General features: G+C 38.4%; 1 protein-coding gene across 2 annotated transcripts in view; it reads right to left on the bottom strand.

Moving 5' to 3' along the window:
- Positions 1 to 19,310, bottom strand: part of LOC110259779 (uncharacterized) — a 117,796-nt gene that overhangs the window by 50,120 nt on the left and 48,366 nt on the right. The window contains exons 2-3 of one of the 2 annotated variants that reach the window (XM_085014561.1): positions 10,596 to 10,753; positions 9,505 to 9,768 (exon numbers count right to left, since the gene is read on the bottom strand). In XM_085014561.1, the coding sequence (XP_084870687.1) occupies positions 9,505 to 9,525 (21 nt within the window). In that variant the 5' untranslated portion in view covers positions 9,526 to 9,768; positions 10,596 to 10,753. Of the gene's footprint in view, positions 1 to 6,031; positions 6,117 to 9,504; positions 9,769 to 10,595; positions 10,754 to 19,310 lie in introns of those variants that run through there. The other variant, XM_085014560.1, reaches the window with a different exon arrangement.

Genomic DNA, 19,310 nt, shown 5'->3' with positions numbered 1-19,310 from the left:
ATAAGCAACCCCATGCCTCCCGGGTAGCAAGCCCCATAGACTGGAAACTAACTGGTTCACAGAGACTCACCTACAGGAGTGAGAGTTCTGAGCCCCACATCAAACTCCCACATGTGGGGATCTGGCACTGGGAGAAAGAGCCCCTGGAGCAACTGGCATTGAAGGCGAGTGGGGCTTGTGTGCAGGAGCTCCATGGGACTGGGGGAAATGGAGACCCTATTCTTAAAAGGTGCACACAAACTTTCATGTGCACTGGGTCCCAGAGCAAAGCAAAGTCTCCATAGGAACATGGGTCAAACCTGACTGCAGTTCCTGGAGGACCTCCTGGGAAAACAGGGGTTAATGTGGCTTGTTGTGAGGGAAGGACATTGGAAGCAAAGCTCCCAGGAATATTCAGCAGTGTGCCTTTCTCTGGAGGTGGCCATTTTGGGAAAATCTGGACATAGCTGTCAGCGCTGAGAAGCCCCAGGGCAAACAACAATCCAGATGGGATCACAGCCCTGCCCCTCAGTAAACAGGCTGTCTAAAGACCCCCCCCCCCCCGGCCCCCCCAGGCACACAGATGCCTCTAATCCCATCCAGAGACTAAGCCCCACCCACCAGAGGGATTAGAATCAGCTCCACCTACCAGTGGGCAGGAATCAGCCCCTCCCATCAGGAAGCCTACAGCAAGCCCCCCCATACTGACTTCAGCCACAAGGGGGGCAGACACCAGAAGTAAGAGAGGCTACAGCTCTATTATCTGTAAAAAGATCACCACACCAAAAACCTATAAAAATGAAAAGACAGAGAACTATAACTCAGATGAGGGAGAAAGGAAAAACCCCAGAAAATCAGCTAAGTGATCAGGAGATTCTCAGCCTCCAGGAAAAAGACTTTAGACTGTTGATGCTGAAGATGATGCAAGACATTGGAAATCAACTGGAGGCAAAGATGGATAATTTACAGGAAACACTGAGCAAAGAGATACAAGATATAGAAGTACTTAAAACTAATTTGAATCTTCATTTCTGTTTCTTGAAGAACATTAAAGGAGACTCAGTTCAAAATTCACAGGACTCCTTTGTAAACTAGCCACTTTTCTATTCTTCTCAATTTCTGTCTCCCTCACAGCTCCACTGATACTTCCATGGATCAGGTGCCTGCCAGATTCCTTAGTTTCCTGCCTTCACTTATGACTTGTTTCTGCCTGGTGGGGCTGGGATGGCAGGGAGGGAAGGCACATGGCAGAAGTGCCTTAGGGGGCCGGGGTGGGAGATTCTATTGATTTGGTTACAATGCCCTGGAACTTTTTAATACTCTATTGGAATTCTTTATATGCTTGTCTCCATCACCTAGGTCAGCATATGATCCATAGAAGTATCATAGCCCACTAATGTGTTGGATGCGGCTGGAGGAACAGCTTGAGTAATAATTATTTTTCAGGGAATTATACTTAACTCCTGGCCGTGCCAAAATCTGGAGTGAGTGACCATAAAAAATCTGGACATACTGCAATGGTAAAATACCACTATACTCATTTCTATTCTTTAGCTGTAAAAGGACGGAATAAATGTAATTTCATCATGTAGACTGGGATTTATTTTAATGTCTTAAGCTCCAGCAGTTGTAATATAAGTCTTAATCACAGGTTAGTTGCTTTCAACTTGAATTATTAACATAAATTTTATGATTCACATATTCTTGAAAGGAATAAATGGGGGAATAAGAGAGAAGGCAAAGACCAATTCTAAACTCAACTGATGGATGCAGATTTTGGGGACTTCTCTTTTTTTTTTCTCCTGGGAAAAAAAATGTTTCACATTATGTGTCCAGATCTCATGATGCAGGATGTGCTTGAAATTCAGCCTGATATTTGCAGGTAGAATTTTCATATAAATTTTGTAATGATTCTGTACTAAAAGATACAGAAAATTGGTTTTAGGCAAATAGTGAATATGTGCTGGACCAATTTCTTTTTTTTAACTTTGCCTTGTTATGTATTATTGCCAACCTCCTTGTGCTTACATGCTTGTATGATTTTGCTCTTCTGGATGGAATTCCATCTGATTTACCACACCTGTGAAGCTGTCTCTTTGGTGTAGGGGAAGATAGGAGATGTAGTTTGGGTACCAGAATATGAAAAATCTGTTTATGCTAATATGCTTATCAAGTCAGTAAATTATATTACATACATATTACTATATACATATCTTATATATATATGCTTACACACACACACACACATATAATAGATAGATATGGGGGGAGAAGGGGGGAGGAAGATAATTTTTCTCTAAATTCCAGCCCTTTTTCCCTAAGATCTTTATTCATACACCCAAGTGTCTAAAAAACATCCTAAATATAATTCAGGTACAGCAGATTCTTAATTTATTCCCTTCTCAGGTTATCTTTTCCCAATCTGTTGCATCCTAATAAATGGCAGCACCAAACACTCAACTGTAAGAACCAAAAGCTAGGAGTCGTCTTTGTATCCTCTCTCTCTCCTTTTTTAAACGGCTGCACCTGCGACATATGCAAGTTCCCGGGCTATGAGTAGAATTGGAGCTGTAGCTGCCAACCTACACCATAGCCACAGCAACGCCAGATCCGAGCCACCTTTGCGAACTCTGCTGCTGCTCGTGGTAATGCTGGATCACCAACCCAGTGAGCCAGGCCAGGGATCGAACCCTCATTCTCATGGATGCTAGCTGGGTTCTTAACCCACTGAGCCACAATGGGAACTCCTTGTATACTCTCTTTTATCATCCTCTACACCATCAGCAAATACTCTGGGGTCTACCTCTAAAAGACCTCTTGAATTTGTCTACTTCTCTCTCTGCCCAAACTACCTCTGTAATTCATGCTATATTGTCTCTTATCTAGACCTCTATAATAGCCACCTAACAGGTCTTCCTGATTTTACTTCCATCCTCCACTCCACCCTTGATATAATCTGTTCTCCACACAAAAACTGATCTTTTATTTTTCAAACGTTAGACGTTTTCCCTTAAAACACTTTCAACATGCTCCATTATATTTAAAATAAATTCCAGATTCCATACCTTGGTGTGAATAGCCCTGTGTTCTGGATTCTGTCTATCTCTGTGACCTCAACTCATACCACTGTAACCCTCACTCATCATGCTGCAGCCATCACAAGCTCATTCCCATCTCGGGGCCTTTATATTCACTCTTAGTTCTAATGCTGCTTTTCTTCCTTACTCATGGAACAGTGGTTCACCTTTTGTCAGACATCAGATTTCCTGGGAAGCTGACTGTGTGATGCAGAATATGCACACTAAGTATATTGGGAGTAGAGGGTCAATACCTATGAGAAGAGTGAAAGCAGCAGGATTAGGCAGAGGGAAAAGTTAAACTGCAGTGCAGTTGCAACGAAGGACTCAGCCAACCCGAAAAAGGATTCTGGAACTTTGATGATGCCAAATTGAGGCAAGGGGGCTGAACCTCTATACTTCTCAAGCAACCAGTCATTAGCTGAGAGCTACCTTGGGAAAAGCGTGTAATTTTAGGGGAGACAGTCCTTTTCAGCTGTGGACATTCCTTAGAGAGGGACTCTGCGGAGGGCTGTCAGCAAGTAAGACTCTCAGAGTTGGGGCATGAGTGCTTCAGTTCTGATAAAAGGGGGGATCTAGGTGATGCTCCACAGCAACGCTGACACCGCTCAAGGCTTTCTTCCGTTTTCAGAAAGGCTGCCCACGTCTTTTCCTTACCTATTTGTTCATTACATACTTTCTAACTATGCCAACAGTAAAACAGGGACCTTGGTTATCTCAATCATTGCCATTGTCACAGTACCCAGAAAAGCAGCTGGTACACAGATCATTGGTATGAATAGATTTTCTCTTGAGTAAGTTCAGTTTCAGATAGGCAAGAGTTTTTATACACTATACACATCCTTTCCCTTAGAAATGGAAACCTAAAATTATGTGCATAACACTCTCATGGGACTGATTTAGAGGAGATGATTTTGGTGTGAGGAAAAAAAATTCCTGAACTGAAAGACAGAAAAGTTAAGGCTTCTTGCTACTGAGGAAATAAACATTTAATCTGGCTTAAATTACTCCACCTGTTCAAACCTCTATGTTATCATTTGTTAAAAGAGCTCCTAAAATGCTGATATTTGATAATTCTAAGCAGAAGTCATAGGGAATAGAGATAGAGAACTGTTGATTAAAAGGTGAGCGTCCTCTGGTTATGTAAATATAATAACATCAATTTTGTATTAAAAACAAAAATAAATTGCCTTGTTAAATGAGACAATATCACCACTGGACAATGACAGTTCACTATGCTCAATATGACAAACATATACTTGTTAGGTGCAAATATTGTAAATAATAAGAATTTGATCAATTGCTTATTTACTTCAAAACCGATGCATTTTTAATACTGGTGAAACTTAAGTGACCTCTGAAATGATTTATTATGTAATCCCAAATGATGCTAATAACATAAATAAAAACTAAAAAGTAAATGTTGGGCAAAAATGACAGTCTGTGTGGGGAGTGTGTGTGTGTGCAGGCAGTGCTGAGGGAAATTAAAGATCTAACTTCATCATATATCTAAAATTTTAGGAAAAGGTCAGAAATGCTTCCCTTTAAACTAGAATAAGGGTGATTATAATATGGATATTTAACTTTCTTTTTACAAGAACATAGATAAATCCCACTCCTAGGCATATATCCAGACAACACATTTATTCAAAAAGATACATGCACCCTTATGTTCATTGCAGCACTATTCACAATAGCCAAGACATGGAATAACCTAAATATCCAACAAGAGATGAATGGATTAAAAAGCTCTGGTACATAGACACAATGGAATACTACTCAGCCATCAAAAGGACAAAATAATGCCATTTGTAGCAACATGGATGGAACTAGAGACTCTCATACTAAGTGAAGTAAGTCAGTATGTGAAGTAAGTCAGAAAGAAAAAGACAAATACCATATGATATGACATATCTGGAATTTAACACATGGCACAAATGAAGTTATCTATAGAAAATAAACAAACTCATGGACATGGAGAACAGACTTGTGGTTGCCAAGGGAAAGGGGGAGAGAGTGGGATGGACTGGGAGTTTGGGGTTAGTAGTTGAAAACTATTCCATTTGGAGTGGATAAGCAATGAGATACTGCTGTAGGGCACAGGGAACTATATCTAATCACTCGTGATGGAACATGATGGAAGATAATGTGCAGAAAAAAAATATATAACTGAGTCACTTTGCTGAACAGTAGAAGTTGATAGAATAGTGTAGATCACTATAATAAATTTAGGTTAAAATAATTTCATGTTATAGGAAAAAAGAAAATCTAAGACATTTTTCTATTTAAGTTATTTACAATAGCCTTTTCTCACCTCAAGGTTACTAATTCTGACTTTCCAATCAACAGAATGGAAAGAAAAAGGATAAATGTCAGTGTGTATGGTCAAAATCACTCCTAATTCATTTGTTTTAAAACACTGCATTATCAAAAAAAAAAAAAAAAAAGAACATAACTAATTTAAACATCTATGTAAGCATGATGGTGGTATAACTAGAGTGTTAAATACATCTCAGTTAAGGAGCCTTAGGAACATTCTTGAAAATGGAAATGCTACATTCCAAATTAAGGTGGCTAACTGAACAAAGGTATCAAATTTCACTGCTTCCCAAATACAACTAAAGATACAGTAAGGGTTTAAAATTTTTCTTACTATGTTTTTAAACAGCAAGGGATCTTAAAAAGGGGTTTAAGAAATAAACCCAGAAGGACAGTGAGAACAGAAAAAGACACAATATATACAAAAATCTGGAAGCTGAAAAAGAGACAGATACATGGTATGCAACTTAGCAGAGTACAGAGCTGAATACTAAGCCAATAAGAGCAAAAACTGAGAAACAATCTGATTTTCATTGCAGAATATTCAAAGACTTGGAAACTGGCAGTACAAAATACCTCTGAAATGGAGCTCAAAGGGAATGCTAAATAATACTGATTTGATAAAAATTGAATGAAAAAGATATTTCTGAACTTACTCACTGTCATATGTTTCTGGGCAACTGATTCCACTCCACCCATGATAATTCAGGACCAGAGAGAGCAAAATACAGGAAATCCAGCCTGGGGAACATACAGCAAAGTTAAGAGCACTGGTGCAGTAAGAAAAATAGGCAGGTTATGATGAAAGGTATATAAGAAAGGGCATGTATATACGTGTGTGTGTGTGTGTGTGTGTGTGTGTGTGTGACTGAATCACTTTTCTGTACAGCAGAAATTGGCACAGCATCATAAATCAACTATACTCTAATAGAAACAGGAGTTCCCACTGTGGCTCAGTGGGTTAAGAACCAGACTAGTATCCATGAGAATGCAGGTTCAATCCCTGGCCTTGCTCAGTGTGTTAAAGGAGCCAGCACTGCTGCGAGCTGTGGTATAGGTCACACACATGGTTCAGATCGAGCAGTGTTGTGACTTTTGCTTAGGCCGTCAGTGGCAGCTCCAATTTGAACCCTAGCCTGGGAACTTCCATATGCTGCAGGATCAGCCCTAAAAATAAAAAACAAACAAAAAATAGGTAGACGAAATGACCTTTGCAGATTGTTTACTGAGCTCTTCAATTTCCCACGCTCTCTAGAACTATGGTAGACAGTATTTTGTCCTCCGACGAAAAGATAAAGCCTTATATTTAGGAAAACTAATGAGGCCAACAGAAAATATCTAAAAATACTGTACATATCAGAGTTTCTCACAAACAACCTATCTGATCACTCTATCAGAGAAGGTTAAAGTCAACTGGTCAACTCATTTATTACAGGCTTTCAATCGGCTTTTAAAATGCTCAGTGGAAGGACATATAAAAAAGTCAACAAAAAGGAAAATAAAGGTAGATTTTAGAGACAGATGCTATTTGTCTCTAAAACAAAAATGAAAACAAAAACAAAAACCTAAAGACTTAGATATCAGGTGGGTCAACTGCAAGATTAAATAAAGAAAAATATATAAATTCAGTATAATCTCAACCCCAAACCCAAGCAGGATGTAGGATGTTCTTCAGGTAGAAAGTAACAAGCTCATTCTAAAATGTATATGGCAACTGCAAAGGGCCAAAAATAACAAAGATAACCCAGAAGGAGAATAAAACTTGAAATATTATACTTCTAGATATCAGGACTTATTGCAAAGATACAGTCACAGTCACATTCACTGTAAATATGACAGTGTGTTATTAAACAATGATCACTAAATCATCACTGCAATGGAATAAGGAGCTAAGTAAAAAACTGAGATAGTTCATTGCAGCACTATTGACAAGAGCCAAGACATGGAAACAACCCAAATGTCCATCAACAGATGACTGGATTAAGAAGATGTGGTATGTATACACAATGGAATACTACTCAGCCATAAAAAACCAAAATAATGCATTTGCAGCAACATGGATGTAACTAGAGACTCTCATACTAAGTGAAGGAAGTCAGAAAGAGAAAGACAAATACCATATGGTATCACTTATGTCTGGAATCTAATATATGGCATAAATGAATCTTTCCACAGAAAAGAAAATCATGGACATGGAGAATAGACTTGTGGTTGCCAAGGGGGAGGGGGAAAGGGAGAGAGTTGGGATGGACTGGGAATTTGGGGTTAACAGATGCAAACTATTGCCTTTGGAATGGATAAGCAATGAGATCCTGCTGTATAGCACTGGTAACTATGTCTAGTCACTTATGATGGAGCATGATAATGTGAGAAAAAACAATGTATACATGTACGTGTGACTGGGTCACCTTGCAGTACAGTAGAAAATTGACACAACACTGTAATCCAGCTATCATGGAAAAAATAAAAATCATTATAAACGAAAAAAGAAAAGAAACACATACAGTTATTCTACATGTAATGTCATTTCAATGAAGTGAGAAAAGAATGGTGTTTTGACCAATTTCAGATATATAATTGATAAACCAATGAAAAAATAATGAACCTAGACCTTTCTAATCCATATCATTTCTGTTTCAGGAGTGTCTTCTTTGGCAAGTCAGAGTAAGCTCCTCACAAACTAACCTCACAAAAATTTCAGTAATGGCACAAATGCCACTATGACCAGGCAACAAGAAATCTAGAGTTACCCATGCCAACATGGGAGTTGGAGTCCATTTAAGGAAGAGGTGGTATCATATCACTTCTGCCACAGTCAGTGACAAGTTTCTTTCAGTCTTTTCTATTTGTCAGATGCTCACCACTAGGAACACTACTCTGACTGAACCAACACCGAGTCAGTAATTTTTCCAGGGAGAGTGTCTGAAACACCAGGGGTAGCCATGTTTTGGAGCTCATGCCTAAGTTGGCATTTCCATCCTTGGTGATCTGTGGAATCAGATCATTCCTAAAACACATGAGGTGTTCGTCTAGGACAAATTGGACCAGACCTTCTAGCAGTAGGGGCATAAGAAAAAAGGAGTTGTTCAAAATATGAGATCAGAACCAGAGGGCCTTGCATTAGCTTGGTTACACATTTGGCTCTCTATTAGTCTGTTCGAAGGGACAGTTTACCCCCTCCCCAACATTCAGTGAAGGTTGTTGAATTCAGATTTAAAATAATCTCTAACTCATCAATTGTAATAATTGTTTTTTTTTTTCTGAGAAGGGAGTAACCATCAAAGTCATAGGTAGGTTTTTAAGGTCATTTGCTTTTGTAGGTGCAAGTGGAAATGCTACTGGCTATAATTCCCTGTGGTCTTGTTTGACGAGACTAGAATTGCCAGAGGTCTTTTTTTTTTTATCATGGAGATCTGGTGACCATGGCATATCCAATAGTAAGATTAAGCTACTGTTTGGGATAATCTAAGAATGGCATTAGAGAAAGTTTGTTCTGACCTAACAATTATCAGAAAGAGGAAAGAAAAGAGAAACTGCGTAATGATGAATGGACAACAGCAGTCATCTGTCACTGAGAAGGCAAAGGTATATCCAGAGCAAACACACTTGACTATGAATGGAACAGTCTTGAAACTTCCAGAAATAGCCCCTTCACGGTGCATTTAATGTTACAATTTCATTTGTAAAGCAAGCCTTTCGCTATTGGAGGACTGCTGTCACAAAGCAGAAAGAAATATTTTTCTGTCATTGCCCAAAGACTGGAAAAATGGGAAAGTCTGTGGGTTATTTAAAATATCCACCACCTGTGTGACATGTTTACTCCAGTTAAGAGACTGAGCAGAGATGACAGGATCTGATATAGAAAGAGCGGTGCTGGCATTTACCAGGAATTGATGAAGTTGACAATTGATATTTATAGTTAATTTACCTTAAGTGTTCAAGGTGAAGCAGTATATTGGGTGTTTTTGCCTTTCTCAGAGCATTCTCATTGATCTGAATTGAGGGATTTTTCTCTGTCTCAGTGTCCTTTTGAAGGACGGATCAATGCTTATTATTTAGTGGTCTTTTTACTTATAATATCTACAACCGTCCCATGAACAGGTGGTTTATTAGGAAGTAGGTCACTCACCTTTTTGATGTGTAAAGCCATTAGCTTACTCGAAGCCTGTCTTGCTTGTTTCTAGAGCCCTTTCAAAACATCATGCCAGCTGTTGCAGGACTAGTTTCCATTCCAACTGTTTTTCTAATTAGGCCTCAGATTTAATTTCATAGACAAAAATGAGAAGAAAGGTCTGCTGTTATAGTGATGCCTTCTTTCGCCACCAAATGTTGCCAGAGATATTTTCCAGTCTAGGCCACAAAAACTGCTAGAGTTGCATATTCTATCTTCCTCCTGGAAAATCACAAAGCAGTTAATGAAATCAAATCTCTGATAGGTCTTTCAACAAAAAATTCTTTTATTACAAATAAAAGAAATATTTTGAAAAATGTTATATAAAACATTACTGCAAACTAGAAGAATATATAATTAATTATGATTACTAAATCATTTTCTAAATTGAGGTCTCAAGAGTTTGGTCATATGACTCATTTTCACAGAGCATGAGTATAACTGATAAAATTGAACAAGGGAGCAGGCATAACTGAAGATCCAATTTTGAATCCTTAATTACCCAGGACAGACACCCTGAAAATTCAACCATTGTTGCAGAAAACATGCAATGCATGTTTCTCTCTTTACTCTCTCTGCTATAATGCTGTCACATGGCATATACTTTTGAACATAAATCATACATTTTTGACAACAAAATTTTAACAAAAAAACAATGCCTGAAGTCATTCTATTCTTTGACTGTTTCCAGAAGTGTTCTTTAGAATGCGATAACTGTAGGGCATAAATAGGAGAGGAAGGCAGGAGAGATTGAGATCAAACATGTTTAGGAAAAAGCAATGTGCTGATCAATGAAAAATCATTTCATTTTGCTTTTTCCTTTAAATATTTCTCAAAACACATCCATTACTTCAAGATGAAAACATGTAGTTTTACTTTTTCTTTTTTTAATACATAAGCCATGGAAAGTCATTGAAATGCACTGGCTATTGAAATTATCAGACAAAGCAATAGTTAATGAAGGAAATGGCTGCAAAGAAGCAATGAATAATTGCTTCAGTAGTTTGTGCAGTTTAAGAAATAAAGCCACAAGGAAAACAAAGCTATACCTCTCAGGATTCTCTCTCTGCAAGTGTTGAATTCTGCAAACATTTCCAGCCTCAGAGGAATGAATCATTGCAGCTGCCTTTTTGTCTTATTAGAATGGTATTTGCAGACTGATTATGCTGGAATTTCTTCATAAAGGATTGATCATGTGGTCTTTCCTCTGAAAAAAATGTGGAAAAATGAAATTGAAATTTATACTAGATAACATTTAAGAAAAATGCATTTAAAATTTTAGGATTCAATTAATCTAACTAAAAACAGTGAAAAAAAATTGTACTCAGAAGATGGAGTAGAGCAAATAAAACATTTAAGAGGGTTTAAGTTAGGCAGAAAATCAAGCATTAAAGAACAGCATAAAACACACTAAGAACAGACAATGAATGTTATTATTACAAAAGTTTTAGAAATAGCTCCTCATGGAAAATTCTTCAAATATTATTCATGATGTATTCTACACAATCAAGCCTTCACCCCTAAGGAAAAGAGATTATGCCTGGGTGTTAAAGGAAGAGTGGCAATGGACTGAGCTGAAGCAGATACTCTTCTTTAGTGTATACATTCCCCCGCTGCTCTTTCTTGCATGATTCGGCCTACCTTCCTTATCTTTTATACTTTACAGGTATTAAACCATGAAGCTGATTTCATGAGTCTGCCTCCAGGTTAACCTTTAAAACTAAGAGTGAAAGAAAATAATTAGACCTAAATAGATGCTATTACAACTAGCCAAGGTAGGAGTCCAGGTATATATGGTCAAATCTCTAGCTTTAGTAAGACTTTCGGGGACCCAGGGGGGTGCTGATGCTTTTGAGGGTGCAGCATTCAGGGTTTTAGAAATCCCAACTCCATCAGCTCAGGAAAAAAAAGTAAGTACAAATATTTTTGACCAAATCACAAAGCATCCTGCTTGGATTGAAAAAGAGCAATCCATCTGATAATATGGAACCACAGGTAAACGAAAAAAATTTTTGCCTGTATTTTGAGTCGTAACCTTTATTTGAATTAAAAATGTTTATTGCCTGGAGTTGGCTAGATTTTAAACTCTAGACTTCTGGGTCCAGAATAATTTATATGTTTGCTATAACAGCTAAGGACACCCGAGGACAACCAAAATGTCTTGTGAATTTCATTCTGTCAAAGCAAAAGGAGACAAAGTTAAACAGGCGAGGAAACTTTATTACCAATGTGGAAGGGAAACAAAAGCGGTCTGAACTCAACTCTACTGAAACAAAGGGCAGGAGGGTTTTAAAATGCTGGGGTGAGCAGGCGAGCACAGCCCATCTGTGTCTGCTAATTGATTTAAAGGAAAAAAAAAACAAAACCTTCTCACATCTCTGTGACAGAAAGTAGTTTTATAACTTGTATCAAAGCAATCACTGAAGGTAGGCTCCAATCTTCCCAAAAAACTGAAAGGCAGAGTCACTACCTTCGTTCGTGATTGCATTGCAAAGGGATGGCTCCCAGGTCCTCAAGAAAGCCAGTGCCCGATTGTCAAATTGACAAGAGTCTTCCAAAAAATATTTGCTACTTAAAGGAACAGAAAGGAATTAAAAATGCCAAGCTGGCTGCAGTAAATCATCTAAGGAAAGAGAGGTCAGGGACCAGGAGGCAGAAAGAACCCTGTCTAAAGACTGGCCAAGCTGAGGAGAAGGCTGGGATCATTTTGGTCAGTCCCCTCTTCCGAACAAGGGAGACCGCGTTTACCAGGGAACAACTGAGGCGAGCTAGTTCATGGAGTTCATTTCAGCTGGTGAAGGCCTAGTTGAACCATCTGCTGATACTAGGCACTAGAGAATATCTGTTGGATGGTGAAATGACTGAGGCTTCTAATGGGAATTCCTACAGAAGGACAAAGAGAAACAAAGATTCGTGGTTGAAGCAGATGTTAAACCCAGTTACAGACATCAGTGCTCAGGTCGTTGAAAAGATGCCTAGACATTGTGCTTGAAGCATTGTGCTTGACGGCAGACGGAGGACAGCAGAAGCAATTCAGTGCATTTGCACCCCGAATGTTTTCAGTGATGAGATAAACATCAGAGAAGTTTTGGTAGGATTGTCCACAGTTGCGGTTATTTTCTACAGCAGAGAATGGAGGATGGCAACAGTTCCTGTGAACTTCCTGAGGGACCAATACATTAGCAGCTTCAGGCACAAAGTTTGCCCAAACATGACCTGCTCTGGTATAAACCTCAAGTCAACCAGCTTCAGTTCACAGAGCAAATTCTGATCCTGGAGGACCAGGCCAGCTATGAAGCAGGGTGGAATCCCAATAAAGATCTGGGCAGATTTAAGTCCTTGTTGATGTTAAGTTAGGAGAGTGGAAGAAAAATAGGAAACATTAGTTTGCAGACCTGTAGTCAGATATTGAAGGAAAGTGCAAAAATGTTAACTTTGATAAGAACTGACAATTTGTGCAAAATGACAGGATTTTGTGTAATGTACAGGTAGGTAATAAAACTATGTTGCCTATAGAGAGGTGAATAATACGATCAAAGACAATGAACAGGGCTTGAATCTAATAACTCACAAGGGTAAGCTATAGTTTTCTACTGATATATAAAATTTGGAGTTCCTGTCGTGGCGCAGTGGTTAACGAATCCGACTAGGAACCATGAGGTTGCGGGTTCGATCCCTGGCCTGGCTCAGTGGGGTAAGGATCTGGTGTTGCCATGAGCTGTGGTGTAGGTTGCAGATGCGGCTCGGATCCCGCGTTGCTGTGGCTCTGGCGTAGGCCGGTGGCTACAGCTCCAATTAGACCCCTAGCCTGGGAACCTCCATATGCTGCGGGAGTGGCCCAAGAAATAGCAAAAAAAGACAAAAATAAAATAAAATAAAATAAAATTTATCTCTTCAGCCTAGGCTTTTCCTTTTTTTTTTTTTTTTTTTTTTTTTTTTTTTTTTTTTTTTTGGCTACACCTGCAGTATGTAGAAATTCCTGGGCCAGGGATTAAACTTGTGCCACAGTGGTGACCCAAGCCACTGCAGTAACAATGCCAGATCCTTAACTTGCTGTGCCATAAGAGAACTCCTGGTCCAGGTTTTTTTCAATCAAAGCTTATCAAAGTAAGATTATCATCAATCACAAAATAAGTCTGGTCTCATTATATTGGATTTTATTATTTGTATAGGCATAAGAATGATAATTTACTCCATAGGCTATTTATTTATTTATTTATTTTTGGTCTTTTTAGGGCGGCACCTGTGACATATGGAGGTTCCCAGGGTATCAGTCTAATCAAAGCTGTAGCTGCTGGCCTATGCCACAGCCACAGCAATGAAGATCTGAGCAGTGTCTGCGACCTACACCATAGCTCATGGCAATGCCGTGACCCACTGAGTGGAGGCCAGGGATCAAACCTGTGTCCTCACAGATGCTAGTCAGATTCGTTTCCTCTGAGCCATGACGGGAACTCCCTGCACAGGCCTTTTACGTATTTATTTTTAAGTTTTTAATTATAGTTGATTTACAATGTTGTGTCAATTTCTGCTATACAGCAAAGTGACCCAGTCATACATATATACACATTCTTTTTCTATTATCTTCCATCATGTTCTATCACAAGAGACTGGATATAGGTCCCTGTGCTATTCAGTAGGACCTCAGTGTTAATCCATTCTAAATGTAATAGTTTGCATCTACTAAACCCAAACTCCCAGTCCATCCCATTCCTTTCTCCCTCTCCCCATGGCAACCACAAGTCTGTTCTCCATGTCTGAGTCTGTTTCTGTTCTGTAGCTGGGTTCATTTGTGCCACATTTTTGATTCCAGAAATGAGTGACATCGTATGGTATTAGTCTTTCTCTTTCTGACTTACTTCACTTAGTATGAGAATCTCTAATTGCATCCATGTTGCTAAAAATGTCATTGTTTTGTTCTTTTTAATGGCTGAGTGGTATTCCATTGTATATATGTACCAGATTGTCGTTATCCATTCATTGCTGAATATGCAGGTTGTTTACATGTCTTTGCTATTGAAAATTATGCTGCCATGAACATGGAAGTGCATGTATCTTTCTGAATTATAGTTTTGGATATGTGCCCAGGAGTGGAATTTCTGGATCATATGGTAGTTCTATGTTTAGTTTTCTGAGGAACCTCCATACTGTTTTCTATAGTGGTTGTACCAATATACCTGCCCACCAACAGTGTAGGAGGGTTCCCTTTTTTTCCACACCATCTCTAGCATTTGTTATTTGTAGACTTATTAATGATAGCCATTCTGACCAGTGTGAGGTGGTACCTCATTGTAATTTAAAAACTTTTTTTTGAAGTTTTACTGAAGTATAGTTGATTTACAAGGTTGTAATAATTTCTATGGTACAACAAAGAGATTCAGTCATACATATACACATATCCATTCCCTTTCAGATTCTTTCCCCACATAGATTATCACAGAATACTGGGTAGAGTTCTCTGTGCTATACAGTAGGTCCTCATTGGCCAATCATTTCATGTGCCACAGTGCCTCACTGTAGTTTTGATTTACATCTCTATAATAATTAGCAATGTTGAACATTTTTTCATACGCCTGCTGGCCATCTGAATGTCTTCTTTAGAGAAACATCTAATCAGATATTCTGCCCATTTTTTGATTGGGTTTTTTGTTTTTTTGTTGTTGAGTTGCATGAGTTGTTAGTATATTTTGGAGATTAAGCCCTTGTCAGTTGCATCGTTTGCAAGTATTTTCTTACATTCTGTAGGTTGTCTTTTCATTTTGCTTATGGTTTCCTTTGCTGTGCAAAAGCTTCTAAGTTTGACTAGGTTCCATTTGTTTATTTTTGTTTTTATTTTTATTGCCTTGAGAGACTTACATAAGAAAACATTCGTATGGTTGACGTCAAGAGAATGTTTTGCCTATGTTCTCTTCTAGGAGTTTTATGATGTCTTATGTTTAAATCTTTAAGCCATTTCGAGTTTATTTTTGTGCATGATGTGAGGGTATGTTCTAGTTTCACTGATGCATAGGCCTTTTAAAATGTGCTTCCCTGGAACTTTTCAGATGGAATCCCAGATTGGTCTCTTAAAATCATTGAGGCTAGAAAGCTAAGCAAAGAAATAACCCTCAGACTTCACCAAGGATTTGGGTGGCTTCCTCTCTTCCTGACGTCCTCCAAATACACTAAGATTCCCATGCCTGCCAGGAAATAATTTTCCTTACTCACCTATAAGTCTGGGAACCCTCTAAGCCAGATACCAGGCAAATTTTCCCAAGAGAGTTTTGTAAGCATTGACTCAACAAAGTAAATCCTGGTCTCATAAATGTCACTACTCATATCTGATTCTATATACATCATTCTCAAATTTGACATTCCAGCAGAAGCCTTGGTTATATAACCAATGTTTCCAGTTTTGTCCTGTTACAAGGATGACAGATTCTTATTGAACCTATAGCAAAAATGATATTGCAATGAAAATAAGTAATGTCAACAAGAGTTTCTGAATTCTGGAAGAATCAGCCAGGGGAAAAAAAATGAATGTTTCATTTCTGTTTACAAAAGCATACTCCCCTAAGATGTTATAAGTTATAGGCAGCGTAAGAGAAAAAAGAAAGGAGCTCCTTATATCCAGAAAAGAGAACAATAAAATACCAGCAATATTCTAAACAAAACCCACAATCATCCTTCATCTGTGCATTCAGTACTATATAATTAATTCTTGTCCTGCTTGATCATAGGTTAGCAGTCTCATGAACTTATCAGTATCTCCACTGTAGTTACAGAAATTCTGACTCAGTCCAGTGGCATGGCCTCAAAGTTATTTAAGCAATGTAATCAGAAGTTTGTATCTCAGAATACCTGGCAGAGTCCTTTCTATGGGTTTCATAAAGAGTCTCTTTTTGTCAAAGACAGAGCATATTGAATTACTGCTAATTGCAAAAGAAGTTAAAAAAAAAAACTGTGAAGGACAAAAGATTTAAAATAGCTGTGGTTAAAGATCTGATGAGAGGAGTTCCCATCGTGGCACAGTGCAAATGAATCTGACTAGGAACTATGAGGTGTGGGTTTGATCCCTGGCCTTGCTCAGTGGGTTAAGGATCCGGCGTTGCCATGAGCTGTGGTATAGGTCACAGATGTGGCTCGAATCATTTGTTGCTGTGGCACAGGCTGGCAGCGGTAGCTCTGATTCAACCCCTAGCCTGGGAACCTCCACATGCCTCAGGTGCAGCCCTAAAAAGCAAAATCTGATGAGAGTTCATTAGAAAAATAATACAATTGGCAAGGTAATTTGGGTAATTTGGTTGGTAAGAATATAAACTGATGGAACCACTAGGGAAAACAGTATGGAGATTCTTCAAAAAATTAAAAATAGGAGTTCCTGTCATGGTGCAGTGGAAACGAATCCGACTAGGAACCATGAGGTGGTGTGTTCAATCCCTGGCCTCACTCAGTGGGTTAAGGATCTGGTGTTGCTGTGAGCTATAGTGTAGGTCACAGATGTGGCTCAGATCCCATGTTGCTATGGCTGTGGCACAGGCTAGCAGCTGCACCTCCAATTTGACCCCTAACTTCCACATGCCCCAACTATGACCCTAAAAAGACCAAGGAAAAAAAAATTAAAAATGGAACTGCCATATGATCCAGCATTCCCACTTCTGGATATATATCCAAAGGAATAAAAATCAGGTTCTCAAAGAGGTATCTACACTCTCATGTTCATCGCAGTAATATACTTATAACGGAGTATTATTCAGCCATTAAAAAGAAATGCTGCCACCTGCAAAAAAATAAAAATAGAGGACATTATGCTAAGTGAAATAAACCATACACAGAAGGACAAATATTACATGATACCACTTATATGGGGAATCTAAAATAGTCAAATGCAGAGTTCTGGCTGTGGCACAGCAGGTTAGTGATCTGGCTTGTCCCTGTGGTGGCTGCTGGTTTGATCCCCATTTCAGTGCAGTGGGTTAAGGATTCGGTGTTGCTGCAGCTGCAGTTGTAGCTCGGATTCAATCCTTCGCCTGGTAACTTCCATATGCCAAGGGTGCAACCAAAAAAGAAAAAAAAGAGTCAAACTCAAAGAAGCAGAGAGTAGAATGGTGGCTGCCAGAATTGGGGGAGGGAGGATAAAGTTACAGTTGTATGGAATGAATCAATACCAGAGACCTATGATACAAAATACTGCCTATAGTTAATAATACTATATTATATATTTAAAAACTTGTGAGGAACGTAGATGTAAGAGTTTTAATAATAATAGCAATAATAATAATAAAAATAATAATAAAGAGAATGGGAGGAAGCTTTTGGGGGTTATTGATATGTTTATGGCACAGATTGTAGTGATGGTTTCACAAATGTATACTTGTCTCCAAAGTCATTAAGTTGTATATATTAAATACATACAGCTTTTTGTATGTCAATTGTACCTCAATAAAACTGGGTTTAAAAAAGAAAGGAAGAAAAGTTCATTTAGGACTCTATTTTGTGAAGAAAAAAATATCAAAACTTTTCAAGTTTGAACACTTGCTTAAATAGGATCATGAGTCATGATAAAGACTCGTGAGAAACAATATTTACCTCCTTATTTAATCCAAGTGACAATAAAATATTTAAAAAGTAAATATAAGTGATAACATAATTGTAAAAAAACCTTTATTTAACTCTTTCGAAAATGAGAAGACTTTGGTTCTTTTATATAATCAACACTATGATGTCAACATAAAGCAGAGGACAAAGAATTCTAAGACACAGATTCTTTTGTGCCTTGTAAGTGAAGCGCTCAAAAGGAAAAGGAAAATCTTTAACAGCCTCTTATTAGGAGCAGATCAATAATCCAAGAACATTTTGTCATTTTCAAAATAAGAGAAAGTCAAACTCTAGTTTTTGCATCAGTATGCTCTTGATACTAAAGCTCATTTTTTAAAAAACATAAATAAATCCATCAAGTCTGTGCTGGTAAATATTTTAATCAGGTTCAACTATTCATCTAGGCATGTCACAAGCATACTACAATGTTCAGGCTCCATATAAAAAAATGGAATTCACAGAGTTGAAGATAGGCATTTCCATTCAAAAACAAAGAAGAAAGCAGATAATAATTTCTTCCAATTATAGTTGGAATCAGATGTCATTCCATTTGCTAAATAAGAATTCTCATTTTTTTTGTGTGTGACCAAAGCAATGATATTCCAAGAAGTTTTAACTTCTGAGTTAGATGAGTAAAATGCTATGATCAAAGGATACCTACTCCTCTTTCCATCTCTGCTTTTGGGAAATGGAGTAACTTGTTAGCACTAATTGAGCTTGCCATATGCCACAACATATGACACTGTTAATCAGTCCTTTCCTCAAGAAAGGTCCCCCCCCGCTTTTCTCCTGGAAAGCTTGAGTCATTTGGGACACCTCCCTCTCCCTTATGCATATTTTGTTTATGTTACTTCTCTAATTCTCTTTCTGATGCTCTGATATGTCCTCTAGGGCGGAGTACGTAAGAGTTGCGACTTGAACTCAGAAAACCAAAATCTAAATCACTGTTTTTGTTTGTTTTGTTTTGTTTTAGGGCCACACCCAAGGCATATGGAAGTTCCCAGGCCAGGAATCAATTTGGAGCTGCAGCTGCCAGTCTATGCCACAGCCATAGCCCGATCCGAGTTGTATCTGCAACTTACACTGCAGCCTATGGCAATGGTGGGTCCTCAACCCACTGAATGGGTCTAGGTATTGAAACTGTGTCCTCTTGGATATTAGTCAGGTTCATTACCCTGAGCCACTCC

This window comes from Sus scrofa, chromosome 2 (genome assembly GCF_054392235.1).
Source record: "Sus scrofa isolate SSC_HxYL_T2T_F1_AM1 chromosome 2, Sscrofa_HxYL_maternal_Yorkshire_Landrace_v2.0, whole genome shotgun sequence".
In the NCBI taxonomy this organism is placed as follows: domain Eukaryota; kingdom Metazoa; phylum Chordata; class Mammalia; order Artiodactyla; family Suidae; genus Sus; species Sus scrofa.
Note: the sequence above shows the minus strand (reverse complement) of the source record. Positions and strands in the feature narration are given on the sequence as shown.